General features: G+C 33.0%; 1 protein-coding gene across 2 annotated transcripts in view; it reads left to right on the top strand.

Moving 5' to 3' along the window:
• Positions 1 to 18,221, top strand: part of LOC114346273 (acetylcholine receptor subunit alpha-like) — a 1,182,789-nt gene that overhangs the window by 305,517 nt on the left and 859,051 nt on the right. For both annotated transcript variants that reach the window (XM_050646983.1, XM_050646986.1), the window contains exon 3: positions 17,135 to 17,179. In XM_050646983.1, the coding sequence (XP_050502940.1) occupies positions 17,135 to 17,179 (45 nt within the window). The remainder of the gene's footprint in view (positions 1 to 17,134; positions 17,180 to 18,221) is intronic.

Here is an 18,221-nt window from a genome sequence, read left to right as displayed (position 1 = left end):
TAATGATACTAAACAAATTTACTTCTTTCAAATGGTATATGGATATCCTATACCTAGGTGTCATAGTTTTTGCGTAATCTACTATTATTTAAATTCTTAATCTGTAAATCGATTTTAAAACAAAAGATGAAGTTAATTAATGTCATTGTATGACATTGTCATTTTATGACAATACGGTCTGGTAACTATCTTATAACTAATGCATTCCATGCTTGATTATTACACATTTATTTACAGGGTGTTCAAAATTTACAGGTTCATTATTGGATTATCCAATGTAGCATAATATGATGGTTATTTTATTAGAACACCATGTATATTAATCAAGGATTATACTAAACACAGGTTGTTTCTCTTTCGAATGGTATATGGTATATGTTCTATAACTAGGAGTTATAGTTTTTACGTAATTTACAATTTTCTTAAACGGTACATCGATATTAAAAATATTTATAGTCACTCTCGATTTTTAAACCTATCATCTTGGCATAGTTGTTATAGAGTGTAGTTGTAAATAAATATGTAGGTATATTTTTATTTGCTGATTTGTAAAATAATTTTTTTCGTTATTAAGTAATAATATTAAGAAAATAACTAAATACAAAATGAACCACAACATCTATAAGTAAACAATTATCAGTTATGTAATACATGTTCAAAATGTTTAAACAACAAGCGATTTTAAATGATTTGTTTACATTATTTAACATATATATATATATATATATATATATATATATATATATATATATATATATTGATGTGATCTTGATTATTGATATGAGATAATATTCTTATATGTTACTTAATTTAATCAATGTATTAATACTAATCCAATTAATTAACCAGATCACATATCAATATGTTTTCAATCTCAGGGCGAATTATAAATTAATTACTTACTTCCGTGGCTTCTAAATATTTCTTAATGGTTCCTAATCGGGATAGAAAAGAAAAGAGTAAAAAAAATACACATATGGGTTACAATTATAATCAAAATATTTTTTATTTTATTTAAAAGGCAATCAATGCTTGATATTTGCTATTTCTTATTATTCTTAAACATAACATTTACAAATGGGAATCTTATTTCCTTTTGGTTTTCAATTGAAAGTTTTTATTAACATTTAACTATTAGGAGTTATTAGGAACAACTCTATTTAAGTTTGATGAAGCTTTTCTGATATTATTGATTATGTTATTCAATTTTTTATGTGGAATTTAATACGAAAAACCCATACATTCATGTCCAAACAAATGAGACTGACCTTTTCCTGGTGAACTGAAAATGTCCTTACACAAAACCCTTTCCTGCTATCCTTGGCTGCGATCAAACCTCGTCCTGGCTTCCAGTGATGTTCTCCTTTGAAAAACTAGCTCGAATAGCTCTCGTTCCTGCTTTTGTCGTGATGCTGTGTTCTACCTTTTTCGAAACTGCTATCAGCTACCGGGACACTCTGGGCTCAAGGAGGTTCTTTTACTCTCGACCTGGCCTACTTCTCGTTCCACGATAGATACTCCACACTCACGGAACTACACCGGCTATCTCACTCCTCGAACACTACCGTCTACTACTCGACTTCACTTCTCGACAGCTCAAAACATTCTGATCTCACTTTGTCATCCATTCCCCTACTTTCTAAATATCCCTTCCAGATTCACAAATCAATCTTCCACCACCAACTCTCATTCGTAATATTCCTCAAAACCAATTTTTAATCTTTCTAAATATGCTTAATGGATTTCAAAAGAAAATATTTAATTCCCATTCTAAAATACTTTCTAACTATTTACAAATTTTAATGACCTATTCTCTCTTTCAAATGAGTCTTATTTAGCATAGGCTAATGATCGAAACCTTCCCCGAAAAACGATAATGAACTATCATCTATTTCACTGAGTTTTATTTAGCATAGGCTAATGATCGACCTTCCGAGAAGAACGATAATGGTACGCGTCATTCACTTTGTTTATCTAAGCACATTGTTCCGAGTTTCGTACGCTTATTCTAATCACTTCTTAAAATTAAATATAACAATTTGTTGTATACAGGTTGTTCTAAATTTATATGCCCGTGGTTGAGAAAATTGAAAATATTTTATATTAAATTGAACTCTGTTTATAATTATCAAAATTTAATTTTCATATCAAATAGAAATATAACAAATCCCCGCCTTGTATTCGATAAAATTTATCTGCATTTTTAAATAAATTTTCTCGAGGCAAAACCAACTCCCTGTATATTTCCTTACTTTAATCTACGTCTTATATCCTAACTTACTATCTACTTCATGTAATTCTGTCTTTTATTCGTGATATTTGTATACATCGTGAATATTATAAATTCCTCGGATCTTTTCCGAGTTCCTGTGCCTCAACTCATAACTATTTATCCCATTTTCATTATTCACGATGTACGGGCCTTCGAAAACAGGCATCAACTTTGCGCAAATGCCCCCAGGAAGATTTGATACTCGTAATGCCCTCACGAGTACTTTTTCACCCTTTTGGAAAGTCACTGGTCTTCTTTTTCTATTTTGTTCCTGTCTTTGGATATATTTTTCGTTGCTTCGCCGTAATCTTCTCTATACGGTTTCAATCACCTGTTGATATTCTTTTGGCTCTTGGTCTTCCCATGGCCTTATCGGCAATACACCCTTCATGATGTATTCTGGGGTCTCTTTTGTTACTGTGCTCGGAATTGTATTTAGATACCTTTCTATTTCCGCCATTTTCCTGTCCCAGTGGCGATGTTGACCATCTGTTGCAATGCGAAGAAATTTCGTCACTTCCTGTATGAATCGTTCCGAAGGATTACTCTGTGGATGCCTGATGCTGACAAAATTTGTCTCTATTCCTCGTTCTCGAAGTTGTCCCTTGAAACGATCATTTCGGAAATACGTTGCATTGTCCAGTAGAATCTTTTTTGGTGTTCCTACTATGGCTATAAAATTGTCGATTTTTCTTAATATCTCCTCCCCCTTTGTGGTGCGGCAACTATATAATTTTACGTATTTTGAAAACACATCCACCATTACCAGAATATGTTTGTTCCTTTTAGTGGTCATAATTAGATCGCTTAACATATCTATTGCTACAATGTCTAGTTTGTTTCGGGCTTCAATATTTTTGGCAACATTTTCGTTTTTGAAATTCCGACTCTTATATTTTTGACATACACTTCTGGGTAATTTCCTTTGCAATGCGGTAATCCTGTCGGCTGATGTAATTTTCCCTAAAAACGAGCCAAACTTTTCTGCTACCGATATGCCCATTGTCCTCATGTAATTTCTTTATTATCTTTTCGGCCAATGTCTGTGTCACTAAATATAGTTCCTTTCCGTCTATTCTCTTAAAATATATGTCATTTTCTACTTCCGCTCTTCTTTTCTCTCTTTCCTCTAGGTCTTCTTGGTTTGTCCTTATCTCATTTAACGAATATATCCCTTCTTCTTGTATTAATCTATTTAGTCCCACCTGTAGAGTAATTGTTTCCTTTTTTCCCGTGTCCTCATCCCGTGTTAGAGCGTCGGCTATTATGTTGTCTTTTCCTTTTATATATCGGAACTCAAAATCATACTCCTGTAATAATAGAATGCCTCTATGTATTCTATTATTTACTAATCTATTCTTCATGATATGTACTAAAGCTGCATGGTCTGTTTCGATTGTGAATTTTGCTCCCAATAAGTAAAACCTCAATTTGTTTACGCAATATAGTACACTGGCAAACTCCAATTCTGTAACACTATATTTTCTCTCATGTGTTTTAGTCACTCGCGATATAAAACATATCGGCACTTCTTGGTCGTTTTGTATTTGAGACAGAACTCCTGCAAATTTTTGTATGGACGCATCAGTTCGGAGTATAAAAGGTAAATTGTAAATGGGGTGGTATATTTTCGTTCCTTTTGCGAATTCTCGTTTTAATGTTTCGAAAGCTTCCTCCTGTTCTTCTTTCCAATTCCATTTTATTCCTTTTTTAGCAACTTTATCAGAGGGATTTCCTTTTGGCTCAAATCGGGAATCAGTTTTTTAAAATAATTAATCGTGCCAAGAAAACCTCTCAATGTTTTCAAATTCCTTGGTCTTGGGTATTCATCTATGAGCTTGACTCTGTCTTCGGATAATCTTACTGTTTTGGTGTCCAATTGAAAACCCAAATAAATGACTTCTTTTTGAAAAAAATGACATTTTTCAATGTTTAATTTCAATCCCGCTGTGTCCAATTCTTCCAGAATTATTTCTATGTGTTTCAGATGACTCTGAGTATCTTGTGAAAAAATTAATAAATCATCGATATAATGAACTATGAAATCTTCGTGGCGATTCAAAATGGTATGTAGAGCTCGGACGAGTGCAGCACAAGCACTCTGCAATCCAAACGGCACTACCTTAAACCGGTAGACAATACCATCAATAGAAAAAGCGGTGTAGTTTCTACACTTTTCAGCTAACGGTATCAACCAAAAACTGTGTTTTAAGTCAATTTTCGAAAATATGTGTGACCCGGTGATTCTTCCAAAAATGGCCTCGATGTTTAGAGGTGATTCATATTGTGATACAGTGTGCTGGTTGATATTCCTGGCATCTAAACATAATCTCAATTCTCCACTGCTTTTCTTTACTATCACAATCGGGTTAACATACGGTGAATCACATCTTTCGATGATTTGATCTTCCAACATTTTATTTATTTCTTCTTTCACCTCTTGTCGATACTTGTATGGAATCGGGTAAGTCTTTGATCGAAAATTTCCCAAGTTTTTCACCTCAAATGAATGTTCGTACTTTTTAGCCACTCTGTTTTCCTCATTGATCAAATTTTCGTAGTTTCTTAACATCAACCGCAATTCTTTTACTTTCCCTTCTCCACATATCAATTTTCTGTCTTTCTTCTCAGATTCTTCACACATGTTTACCGTGCATTCTGCATCCTCGTTTGCATATACCTCCTCTTCAAATACCACTGTTTCAATCATATTCTTTTCACTTTCATTTTTTAGCTTTATTTCTTCTTCTCCTGAGCCCGTCTCTTCTTTTGAGGAATCCCAGGTTTCCTTTGTTTCTGATACTCTCAAATTTTCTTCTTCTGGGCTCAACTCTTCTTTTGAGGAGCCACAGGTTTCATTTTCTTTTATCTTTTTCTGACCTTTTCTCCTTTTTCTTCTTTGTCCTTGCTTCGCTGCCAAATTCATTTCCACTGTTTGTTCTTTACCTGATTCGTCCGTATTTTGTTTCTCATGTTCCTTGTCCTGTTCTTTTTCTTTTTCTTCTGTTAGTTTCATCGTATTATTTTTAAAATCTATCACTACATGTTTTTCTGCCAATTCGTCCACTCCTACTATCATGTCATGTGACATGTTCGGCATTATTACACATTGTAGTGCATACATATTCTTGCCCAGTCGTACCATTACTCGTATGCCTTCATTTATAGTTGCCAATGTCCGTTTGTTTGCGCCCACTAAATTTACCGTAGGTATTTTATAAATTAAATTTGTTAAGTTAACTTCTTCTATTAGTTTTCTGTTGACCAATGTTATTTCAGATCCAGTGTCTATCATAATTTTAATTGGTTTCTCGTTGATAAATCGATCCACAAATTTTAAATTAACTCCATTTTTCTTTTCGTTGTTTCCTGCCAATTTAATAAACTCCTTGGGGTGACAAAAGATTCCTGTTTGATTTTTGGTTTTTAGTGAGCGCCGTCGTGAAAAGACGCCGGTTGCTCATCGTTGTTTATATTTTCGTCATAATGTCTCTCTCCGTCTTATTCATCTGTCTGGGTATTATTTACTTCTCTTCTATTTTCTCTTGGTCTGTCGGATCTGTTTCGGTTTTCTCGATATCCCTGTTCATTTTGTCTACCATTATTTCTGTTTTCTTGATTTGAGCGTGTGGTGTTTCTATTCTGGTATTCTCGATTTCTGTCCTCATTCCATTGCCTATTTCTTTGTTCATAATTTCCTCTTCCGTTGTCTCTATTTTCGTTTTCCCTTCTGGGATTAAAATCTCGTCTTGTATAGTCCCTCCTATTTTGATTTCTATCTCGGTAATCTTGTGTTTCTCGGGGCCTGTAATCTTCTCGCGACCTTCTTGATTTTCTTTCTCTTAGACGTGATTCTCTTATTTGTAGGAATTGGCATAAACTATCTATGTCTTTGTAATTTTGCAATGTGATATGGTCTTCCAGCGTTTCCTCGAAATGTCTTGCAATCAGTTCGACTAATTGTTCCGATGAGTAATTATATTGTAAATGTTTTGCATTATTGTAAATTTGCAAAGCATATGTCCTTTCTGATACACCCATCCTATCATTGTATTTCCCATTTTGCAATTCCTTGTTAATTTCCAATTGTTGGACCTTTCCCCAGAAATAATTCAAAAATTTTTGTTCAAATTGTTGCCAATTGCCGAATTCTTCTTCTTTACTATCGAACCATAGGCTTGCTTCATATTTGAGATGGTTTCTGATAGTTTCTTTTGCTGTATCGAAATTTCCGATGTGCTGTATTTTCTTTTTCAGGCTATTTATGAACGGCACTGGGTGTAATCTTCTTACATCCCCGCCAAACCTTATCTTCACGTCATCTGTGCTATGTATAACCATTTCTCTTCTTTCTCCGACATTCTGTTGCGTCCTGTTTTCCGTGACTTGTTTTTCTATTTCTGTGATTCTTTTTTCCACTTCTTCTCTGTCTACTTGAATAGCATTTTCCAACTTGTTTTCCAAACTTTCCATTTCTTTTTTCTGGCAATTCGTTAACTCCTTCATTTTTATTTCTTGTTCTTGCATGTGATCTTTAATTTTCATTTCTTGCTGTTCTATCTCGTTTTTCATTGTTGTCAAACATCCTTTTATTTCCTTTTCATACTTTTCTATGCGTTCCTCTATTTTCTTATTGTTCTCTTCTATTGCTTGTTTTGTTTCTTTTTGATTGTCATCCATTTTTTGCTGTGTTTCATCCATTTTTTGATCCACTTTATCCATTTTCTTTGATGTTTCTTCCATGGCTTGTTTCGTTTCACGTTGATTTTCATCCATCGTCCTTTTTGCTTCATCCATTGCTTGTTTTGTTTCTCTTTGATTGTCATCCAGTTTTTGTGACTGGAGTTGCATCAGTTGTAATAGTTTATCTATTCCTGATAATTCTTGCTGTTCTGATGCCATGATTGTCGTGTCTAAAATATCTTCTTGGTCTGAATGTTCTTTTTGTTTTTTGTTATCCTTGCTTTGGCTTCTTGTCACAGACATTTGTTTTCAAGAAGTATTATCCCCGCCAAATATGAAATTTTACTAGTATGTTACCAATACGACTTTTTTTTTACCCAAATATTATAAATTGTCAATAAATATATCAAATGTAAATATCGTAAAAATAAAATATTAAATCAGTTATGTAAAATTTGTACCTAAAGAGATCTAAAATTTTATGTTATCAAATGTAAGTATCTCACTTTTTACCACAGGCATATAAATTTTCAAATACCGGCTTTACTCTTTCTATCCTTCAAATTTGCCACTAGAAATACTTTACAATGCTTTCCACGTTGGACGACAGTTGATGTGATCTTGATTATTGATATGAGATAATATTCTTATATGTTACTTAATTTAATCAATGTATTAATACTAATCCAATTAATTAACCAGATCACATATCAATATGTTTTCAATCTCAGGGCGAATTATAAATTAATTACTTACTTCCGTGGCTTCTAAATATTTCTTAATGGTTCCTAATCGGGATAGAAAAGAAAAGAGTAAAAAAAATACACATATGGGTTACAATTATAATCAAAATATTTTTTATTTTATTTAAAAGGCAATCAATGCTTGATATTTGCTATTTCTTATTATTCTTAAACATAACATTTACAAATGGGAATCTTATTTCCTTTTGGTTTTCAATTGAAAGTTTTTATTAACATTTAACTATTAGGAGTTATTAGGAACAACTCTATTTAAGTTTGATGAAGCTTTTCTGATATTATTGATTATGTTATTCAATTTTTTATGTGGAATTTAATACGAAAAATCCATACATTCATGTCCAAACAAATGAGACTAACCTTTTCCTGGTGAACTGAAAATGTCCTCACACAAAACCCTTTCCTGCTATCCTTGGCTGCGATCATACCTCGTCCTGGCTTCCAGTGATGTTCTCCTTTGAAAAACTAGCTCGAATAGCTCTCGTTCCTGCTTTTGTCGTGATGCTGTGTTCTACCTTTTTCGAAACTGCTATCAGCTACCGGGACACTCTGGGCTTAAGGAGGTTCTTTTACTCTCGACCTGGCCTACTTCTCGTTCCACGATAGATACTCCACACTCACGGAACTACACCGGCTATCTCACTCCTCGAACACTACCGTCTACTACTCGACTTCACTTCTCGACAGCTCAAAACATTCTGATCTCACTTTGTCATCCATTCCCCTACTTTCTAAATATCCCTTCCAGATTCACAAATCAATCTTCCACCACCAACTCTCATTCGTAATATTCCTCAAAACCAATTTTTAATCTTTCTAAATATGCTTAATGGATTTCAAAAGAAAATATTTAATTCCCATTCTAAAATACTTTCTAACTATTTACAAATTTTAATGACCTATTCTCTCTTTCAAATGAGTCTTATTTAGCATAGGCTAATGATCGAAACCTTCCGCGAAAAACGATAATGAACTATCATCTATTTCACTGAGTTTTATTTAGCATAGGCTAATGATCGACCTTCCGAGAAGAACGATAATGGTACGCGTCATTCACTTTGTTTATCTAAGCACATTGTTCCGAGTTTCGTACGCTTATTCTAATCACTTCTTAAAATTAAATATAACAATTTGTTGTATACAGGTTGTTCTAAATTTATATGCCCGTGGTTGAGAAAATTGAAAATATTTTATATTAAATTGAACTCTGTTTATAATTATCAAAATTTAATTTTCATATCAAATAGAAATATAACAATATATATATATATAGTGACTGTACACCCCGATATGGGGCTAAGTCGCGTAAGCTTTCTAGATCCTATTTCTTAGGGAGGATCAGTCCCTTTTGCTTATGTTATCTTCTTAACGATTTCTCTCCATTTTTTCCTATCTCTAGTTTTTCCCCGCCATTCTCTGACTCCTGCGTTTTTTAAGTCTTCTTCAACTTCTTGCAACCACTTTGATCTTGGTCTTCCTCTTTTCTTTCTTCCTCCTGGATTCCATTCTATCATAGCATATGTCACTGCTTCATCTCCTGCCCGCCAGATGTGACCTAACCATCTAACTCTGCATTGCTTTATTTTGGTCACGATATCTTCTTTTAGTACTTTCTTAATCTCTGCATTTGTTCGGCTTCGATATTCATTTTGCTCTGTTCTGATTGGTCCCAGTATGATTCTCATGATCTTTCTCTCCACTATTCTTAAGTTTTCTTCATCTTTTTTAGTCATCGTCATTGTTTCTGCTGCGTATAATAATATTGGTCTAATTATGGTGTTATACATTCTCATCTTGGTTTTAATTGACAGTATTTTGCTTTTAAGTAGTGTTTTATTTGCAAAATAAGCTTTATTCGCTGCCAATATTTTTTCTTTTATTTCTGGTATTCTTTCACCCGTTTTGCTTATTGTCACTCCTAGGTATTTGAAATGTTCTACATCTTCAAACTCTGAATTTCCTATTTTGGTTTTTCCTTTTATTGCTGGTTTCCCTAGTCTTAATATTTTCGTCTTTTCTTCATTTAATGTGAGTCCCATTGTCTCCCCTTTCTCTTTTATTTCTTCTAGCATTTCTTTCATTATGTTTCTATTTTTTGCAATAATAACAATGTCGTCTGCATATGCAATTATTTGTCCACCTCTTGTTCTTAGGTTTCCTTTGTTTATATTTCGTAGTACATATTCTAAAGCTAGATTAAACAGTGTCGTGGATAAGGCATCCCCTTGTTTCACTCCTTTATTTATAATGAATTCATCTGTCTCGCCTCTTTGCGTCTTTATGCTAATTTTGGTAGTTCTCATTGTCATATTTATTAATTTTCTGAGTTTATGTGGGATTTTTAATTTTTCCAGGGTAATCATTAGTTGTTTTCTCTTAATCGAATCAAATGCCTGTTTGAAATCGATGAATAGCATTTCTAATTGCAGTTTGTATTCATTTGCTTTTTCCATTATTTGTTTTATTGTGTGTATAGCATCTATTGTTGATCTTCCTTCTGTGAATCCACATTGGTACTGTCCCACTCTCTTCTTCGTGATCTTTGACAATCTTTTTCTTATTATCCAAGTCAATATTTTATATGTTGTGCTTAGTAGTGTTATTCCTCTATAATTTTCACAAATTTGTTGGTCTCCCTTTTTATGTATTGTTATTACCTGTCCTATCTCCCAGTCCTCTGGCATCTTCTCTTCCTTCCATATATTTTTCAATAGTGATAGTATTTTTTCCTTCAGTTCCTTTCCTCCATATTTTATAAGTTCCATGTTAATTTCGTCTTTTCCTGGAGCTTTTCCATTTTTGCTCTTCTGTATTATTTCCTCGAGTTCATCTATTGTTGGCTCTTTTGAGACTGCAATGTGTATTTCGTCTGCTTCTTCGTCCACCGTTTCCTCTTCTTCGTACATTTCTTCTCCAGTGTATTCCTCCGTCAAGAGTTCTCTGTAGTGATCTGCCCATACCTGCCTATATTCATTGTCTTCTACAATGACTATTCCCTCTTTATTTTTTACTCCGTTTGTTTTACCTTTGTATTTTTTGGTTTGTTCTTTAATATTTTTATAGAAATGTTTCGTGTTTCTATTTGTTCTTTCCTGTTCTATTTCTTGCATCTTTTCATCTGCCCATCTTCTTTTATTTTGTCTTATAATTTTCTTAGCGTCCTTTCTTAATTTTTCATAACTTTCTCTGTCTTCCTCTTTATCCGTTCTCAGCCATTTAATTCTTGCTTGCACCTTTTGTGCTGTTAGTTCTTTACATTCGTTGTTATACCATTCGTTTTTTGTTTTCTTCTGGTGTTTGCCTACCTGCTTTTTTGCAGCTTCTTCTATTGACTTTTTGATCATGTCCCATTCTGATTTGATGTCCTCTGCTTTATATTTCTCTCTTATTTGCACTGTTACTTCTTCTTCATATTTTTTTCTAATATCTGCATTCTGCAATTTATTGACATTCCATTTTTTCTGTTGATTTTTCTGTTTAGTTTGGATTTTAACTTTTTGTCTTATGGTGGCTGCGACCATATAGTGGTCTGAATCCGCACACGCACCTCTGAAAGTTCTCACGTCCTTCATTGAAGATTGTTTTCTTTTGTTTATTAGTATGTGATCAATTTGGCTATACGTTTTCTGATCAGGTGACCTCCATGTTACTTTATGCATTTTAGGGTGTTCAAATTTTGTTGAGCTTATTATCATGTTTGTTCTTGTTGCTAGGTTACATAGTCTTAGACCATTATCATTAGTGTTTTTGTGTACGGTGTGTTTTCCTGCAATTTGCTGTAAAAAATCTTCTTTTCCAATCTGGGCATTGAGGTCTCCTAGTATAATTATAACATCTTCTTTGGGTATTTTTTCCATCTCTTCTTCTATCTTATCATAAAAATTGTCTTTATCGTCTGTGTTGCTTGTTTCTGTAGGTGCGTATAGGTTTAATAGTGATATATTGAATGGTTTATTATTTATTCTTACATACGCAATTCTTTCACATATCGGTTTAAAGTTTATGACTTTTTCTCTTAGCTGTCCTAGAATCATGAATCCCACTCCTTTTTGTCCTTGCTTCTTTCCTCCTGAGTATAATAGTGTAAAGTCTTGTTTATCAATCTGTCCTTGTCCCTCCCACCGTATCTCTTGCAGTGCTGCAATATCTATTTTATACTTTGCTAGTTCTTTGCTTATTTCTAGCATTTTTCCTGGTGCCAACATCGTTCTTATATTCCATGTGCTTATTTTCAGTTCTTTATGTTTTTTATTTTTTTGTTTTCGTCTTGTATTTTTGTTTCCTTGTCTGCTCTTATTTATTTCTTTTTTGTGATACATCAATTTATCTGCACTCATTTCCTTTTTATTTGCCTCGTCCGTCGCCAAATAAGTATTGTCTTGTATTCTCTCATCAGTTGCTAGTTTTTTGAAACGTTTTGAAAAACCTCATCCAACTGATTCTTGTTCTTATTCCATTTCCTCTCCCGTCCATCTATTATCAATTTGTTGTGCTTAATTTGGACGCGTTTTCCTTTCTTTATTTCATCATTTGCTATTTTGACTATTTCTTTTTGTATTTGTAATTCCTCTTTCGTTAAATCATTGTTTATATATTCTTTCTTCTTTTACTTCTTTAAGTTTTCTTTTATTTTCCATTACTTTTATTTTTTCCTCTTTGTTTGGCAATCTGACTAAACATGTTTTGTTTCCTAATTTCACAGCTTCTTCTATCTTTATATTAATATCTAGTTCTTTTTTCATAAAGTTCTCCATTGTTTCTTTTAGTAATCTTCTATCTCCCGTATCTATTGTCATTCCCTGTACTATAACATTATTTTCTTTTCTTGCTCTATCGAGTCTTTCAAGGCGCACTTTTACATCTTCCAGTTCCTTTTTCATATGTTCATTTTCTCTTCGCACTTCACCATTCTCTTGTCTTAATTCTTCTAATTCAACTCGGAGTTCCCTCATTTCTTCTCTGTATTGCCTTTGCTCCTCTTTAATTTCTTTTACGTGAATTTTCAGATCTTGTGTCTCTTTCGTTAAGTTTGCCATCATATTTAATATTTGGTCTAGTTTGTCTTCCTCTGTGTTCCTTTTATCTGGGGTTCTTGATACTTTTTTGCTTTTCGAAAAAGACTGCTCTTCATTTTCTCTATATCTTTTCCGATTATCGTCGGATGTGTAATCGTCGGGGTTCATTTTCTTACCGAAATTGCTCGCGATAAAATCACCCTCCCCACCTATCGCGCCGGAGGAAGATGATTTTCTCAAGCAATATGTTTCTCTTTCGAATGTGGTACCCCTAAATTGAATTAAATTAAATTAAATTATTTTACGTTATTTTGGAGCAGTTCGATTCAACAGTTCCCACCTTTAACTTTCAAAATTCCAGTTTCTGGAGCTTGTAATCAACGTTCTAATGATCTACTTTTTTGGCTTGATGTTGAATTAAATTGTATTTGTTGTTTTAAGTTTATGTATTGTATTTAATATTATTGTACTTACAGTCTGTTTCAAAAGTTTATTTCTATAACTTCACTTAACACTAATCGTCTTTGACACACTGTAGCTAAAATCACTTTAGAAACTATTTCTTATTCGCCAAAAAATTGAATTTTTAGAGAGCCTGATTTTTCACGTGTTGATCTGCCCACACTAGAGATGGGAATCTTAACATAGCTGGTGTTTAATTATCTAACATAGACGCAAAAGCGTTCGAAATTCTTAATTTCATAAAAATATCATCTGAAGTAGTAGGGTCGGAAGTGTAGCATTTACAATATTTTTAATATAACCCCATTTAAAAAAATTTATCTTGGTCAATCCTGGTGACCTAGGTGGCCAGATATATGGACCGAATCTATCTATCCATTTATTTCTAAATTTTATGTTGAGGTTGTTCTTAACATCACGTCAAAAATAAGCAGTAACTCCGTCCAATTGGAGCCACATGTTTGTTCGCACGCTAAGTGGAAGGTTTTAAGAAGGATCCAAAAAACTTGTTTTAAGAAATTTAAAAAAGCTGCTCTATTCCAGATTTTCGTCAAAAAAATATGGATCGATAACGTACTCGCTCAGAATACTGCCCCAAACATTAACACTTCATCGGTGTTGGTGATCAACAGTAAAATGTTTGTTTACTGTATCATAATAAAATGTCTATGTCTATTAACTAGAAGATTATTATGAAAAGTAGGTAGATTGGTCTGTACACAATACATTCTTAAAAAAAATCAGGATCTTCTCCAAATTCTTAAGTCTATAAACGAAAAGTTAAACGTTCCTGTTCTGTCTAATGCTGGTGTAGTTGAGTTTTATACCGATGATAGTGGTTTTTCTTATGTATTCTACATACACTCGTTTGACTGATTTTAAATTGACTCGAAATTTTTCACGTACTAGTATTTGGGTTTTCCGTAACAGAAAGCAGGACATCAAGTTCGTTGACGTCATTAAAAATAAATGGTTTATTTTTATTTAACCTTTCGTACCTATGCAACATTACCAGTAGCACGGAATCTATCGAGAAATCTCTCAAAAACGTCCTTTTTTATGTGTCTTCTATAGGATACCTTTAAACGTAAACTTTGGAAGCTAAGAGACAACTTTAAAAATATTCCCCAATGAAAAGTAGCATGTCTACTCTTTCATAAATAACGTGATTATTCATTTTTAGGAACAATTAAATTTGAATGTGATTGGAGTTAAGTAAAAAAAATTGAATATCATACACCGATGTTTATAGTTTTGCTAATTACTAGACCGTACTGTCATAAACTGACAATGTCATACAATGACATTAATTAACTACATCTTTTGTTTTAAAATCGATTTACAGATTAGGAATTTAAATAATTGTAAATTACGCAAAAACTATGACACCTAGGTATAGGACATCCATGTACTATTCAAAAGAGGTAAATTTGTTTGGTATAATTGTTTATTGATTTATACGGTTTTCCATTAAAAATAAGCATCATATGACACATTGAATACTCCACTAATGAAACTGTAAATTTTGAACACCCTCTAGACAAATGTGTAATAATTAATCATGGAATACATTAAACCAATATCCAACTATTTAGATGTAAAAGTAATGTTTTTATAATTTCGTAAATAACTTGAGAATAAGCCTTCTTTTAAAACTTTATATTTTAAGAAAAGTCAACATAACTCAGAACACTACTCTGTACATAGGTATAGGGAACCCTTGTGAAACTATACCTTATCTTTTGCGGACAATTAAAAAATTCAATAAAATATAGGGTGTTTCATAAGAAAAAATAAAACTTTGATACGCCGCCATTTATTGTGACACCCTGTATATTTCAGAATAATTTTAAAATGTAGCTTTTATCAAATTACAAACTATTCAATTTAAAGTTTTTTCAAATCTTTTACCATTTTGCTCTAATCTTCCGTCGCGTCAGTGGTATATATAAGGACATCAGTTTACTCCAATAATAAGACACCAGGGGAAATAACAATGCCAATCATAATAATTGCAAACAGGTTTTATCATGGTCTATCAAAGTACTTAGCTGATAAACGTCTGTCTCAAAAAACTCATATAAGAACACTGTGGTAGGGGAGCAAAGTATGCTAAATGTGCAGCCACTCGAGCGCTTTGGGGACCTATTAGGTTGTGATTATTAGGTCCTAAAACCAAAAAAAGGTAAGTAAAATTTTCCATTTCAGTGGGGACTTCCCATTTTTTAATTTAATTTTTCATTTCCAACAATCGTTTTTCCGATTATAGCGCCATCTGTCCATAATTTGAAAACATGTTTCGAATAAAAGTTGCTTATTTTTATCATGCAAATAATCCAAATCTGCAATAAAAAATGGGGGCTCCCATTTAAGATTTTAAAGTAACCCCACACACCACCTCCGTGGGGGGTCGTGTTTGGTACCATTCGATAGATTTTTCAAAAATATTGAATAAGTGTATTTTGCAGTTCTTCGATCTGATGTTTATTTTGCTAAATACCGCGGGATTTGTATTTAAAATTTTAAATTTACCCCTCACTCCTCTTTTTGGGGTGTCGTCTTGGTTATCTTTCGATATATTTTTGAAAAATATTGAACACGTAGATTTTAGTTTTTCGATCTGACGTTCATTTCGCGAAATAGTCGCTTTTTTTGTGAAATTTTTGACTCGCCCATTTCAGTACGCCCCGCTCAAATCGTCAGATTTTTTAAATATACACTATTTTGCATGTACTTAACTTACCTTATCTTAATCTGACAATTTCGAGTATTTTTAAGGATATATTTTTTTTCGGGCCCCCCTGAACGAACTTCCCTGTGTTAAGAGCCAATATATGGTAGAGGTACATCTGCAGGGTACTACGTTTCTCCCCATATGATAATCTGACGCGCTCGAGTAACTTCAAAAATCCCCTCTTGGGCTCCCCTACCACTGTATAAAACACTGACAGTTTCCGTTCTTCTCACATATGAATCAGAGGCATAGATCATAAACAAAACAGATGAATACTCCCTATCAATTTTTGAAAGAAAATACTACTCAAGACATTCAGAGCGGTCTGTGAGACCTTAATATCAAGACGTAAAAATATAAGTTTGAACTGCAGAATATTTACAAACATAAGTATACCGGGTGGTGAATTGGAAAACGGGTCATAGGAAACTCAATGTAAAATTCTAAATTGTTGAATTCCTGCTTCCTTAATCATTTTCATCAAAAATCATGAGAAACTGTTTGTATAGGATTAAAATCTGTATTAAAAACAGAAGTTAAAATTGTTCTACGATTTAAACAGAGTCCAAAATTTTGAAAAATAGAATACATTTGCCATACCTAAGTGCGTAAAAGTAAGGCCACACGTTACTATTTCTGACAGTACGCAAACTATTGACTGAATAAAACATATTATATTTATTATTACTACTTTCTCCTCAGTTGAGGATATCTTTTCGACTTTATTGTTTTTTAAACAATAAAAACGATAAAATAAAAATACTGACAGTTCAAAATATTGTTAATATAATAATTTCATTGTGATCAAAGGCAACCTTATACACATTCTTGCACTGTGTGGCCTAAATTTGGTAAACACTTTGATAAAATTTATTATATTTTACAAAATTTTGGAATGTGTTTAATTCGTAATACAATTTTAACAATTAATTGTTTTCAATAAAGATTTCAATACTCGACAAATAGTTTCTAATGTCTTTTGATATAGAATAATTAGGGAAGCAGGAATTCAACAGTTTAGAATTTTACATTGAGTTTCCTATGGGCCCTTTTTCCAATTCACCAACCTGTATATGGTCGCAATAGTGTTGCCACTTTTAAAAACTTTTATTTAAACTTTATATAGGTACTGTTGTTTATCATAATTCACTTACGCATTTGAAGAGTCTCAGAAAATTATGCATTTAGGATCTCTTTTTTGTTTCAGAACCTCAAGAACCAAATCATGACAACGAATTTATGGGTTGAACAGGTAAGTACATCTGATAAATCATAAATACCCAACTCTAAAATTTTTGCTTTCTCTACTAAAATGTCAATTATTTTTAGAAACTTATACTGTATCCACAGAGAACGGCAGTTCTCACCAGTGGCGCACAACACCCCTTCAAGCGACACTATATATACACGAAATTTTCGATTTTCTAAACCTGACTGAATTGAAAATTGGGCCAAATCCCATCTTAAAGTATAGGAAAACACTCGTCCATCCATATGTTACATCTCCATTTTGGTCCAAGGGTGTGGATTTTACGGCCCTTCCCATTTAGAGTCTGTTTTTCGTTCTCGTCCCCAAAACTCCCAAAAATTTAAGCCCGACCTTTACGGCATCTGATAGCACAGATCATTACCTTTCCAACGCATGTTTAATTTTGAAAATCGGTTATACCATTCAAAAGTTATCGAGCTCAGAACTATGACTCAATTTTTATTTAAAAAAGGGAAAATGTCTGTATATGTATGTATGTATGTGTGTGGTAAAGTTACACCGATCTGAATTTTTTTCTGTGTTTCAAGAGGGTGTAAGGGCCGATTCAGAACCGGTCTAATTTTTGACTTCTGACTACCCGTAAGCCAGAAGACTAGGTAGATACAAAATAGCATATTTTTTGAGCGTATATATCTTAAGTTCAAGGAGAGACAGGAAAACCGCAAATACACCAAATCAATAGGGTTGAGTAAAGCTTTCAAATGGTGCTCAAGCGATCAACCTGTGACATACACACTGCTCACCATAGCCGAAAAACTGAAAAATTAAACTTTGAAAATTTTGGTTTTTCGACAATTACTCAAAATTTCAACCTACGAATTGCGCCAATAACTGAGCGTTTGTAGGAGGACTCAGGGTGCGTCTAACGGTGTATATCTGATATCTTGGAAAATTCTAATTTTTTAGTTATAGGCTTCATAAATATGATCAAATCTATTTCTTATGGGAAAAACCGTTTTTCAAGCTCAATAATTTCTGTATTACGTTCAGTTATCATACTTGATCTTGGATGCATCAGATACTA

This window comes from Diabrotica virgifera, chromosome 1 (genome assembly GCF_917563875.1).
Source record: "Diabrotica virgifera virgifera chromosome 1, PGI_DIABVI_V3a".
Lineage (NCBI taxonomy): Eukaryota > Metazoa > Arthropoda > Insecta > Coleoptera > Chrysomelidae > Diabrotica > Diabrotica virgifera.
This window is presented reverse-complemented; position numbering and strand designations above follow the sequence as displayed.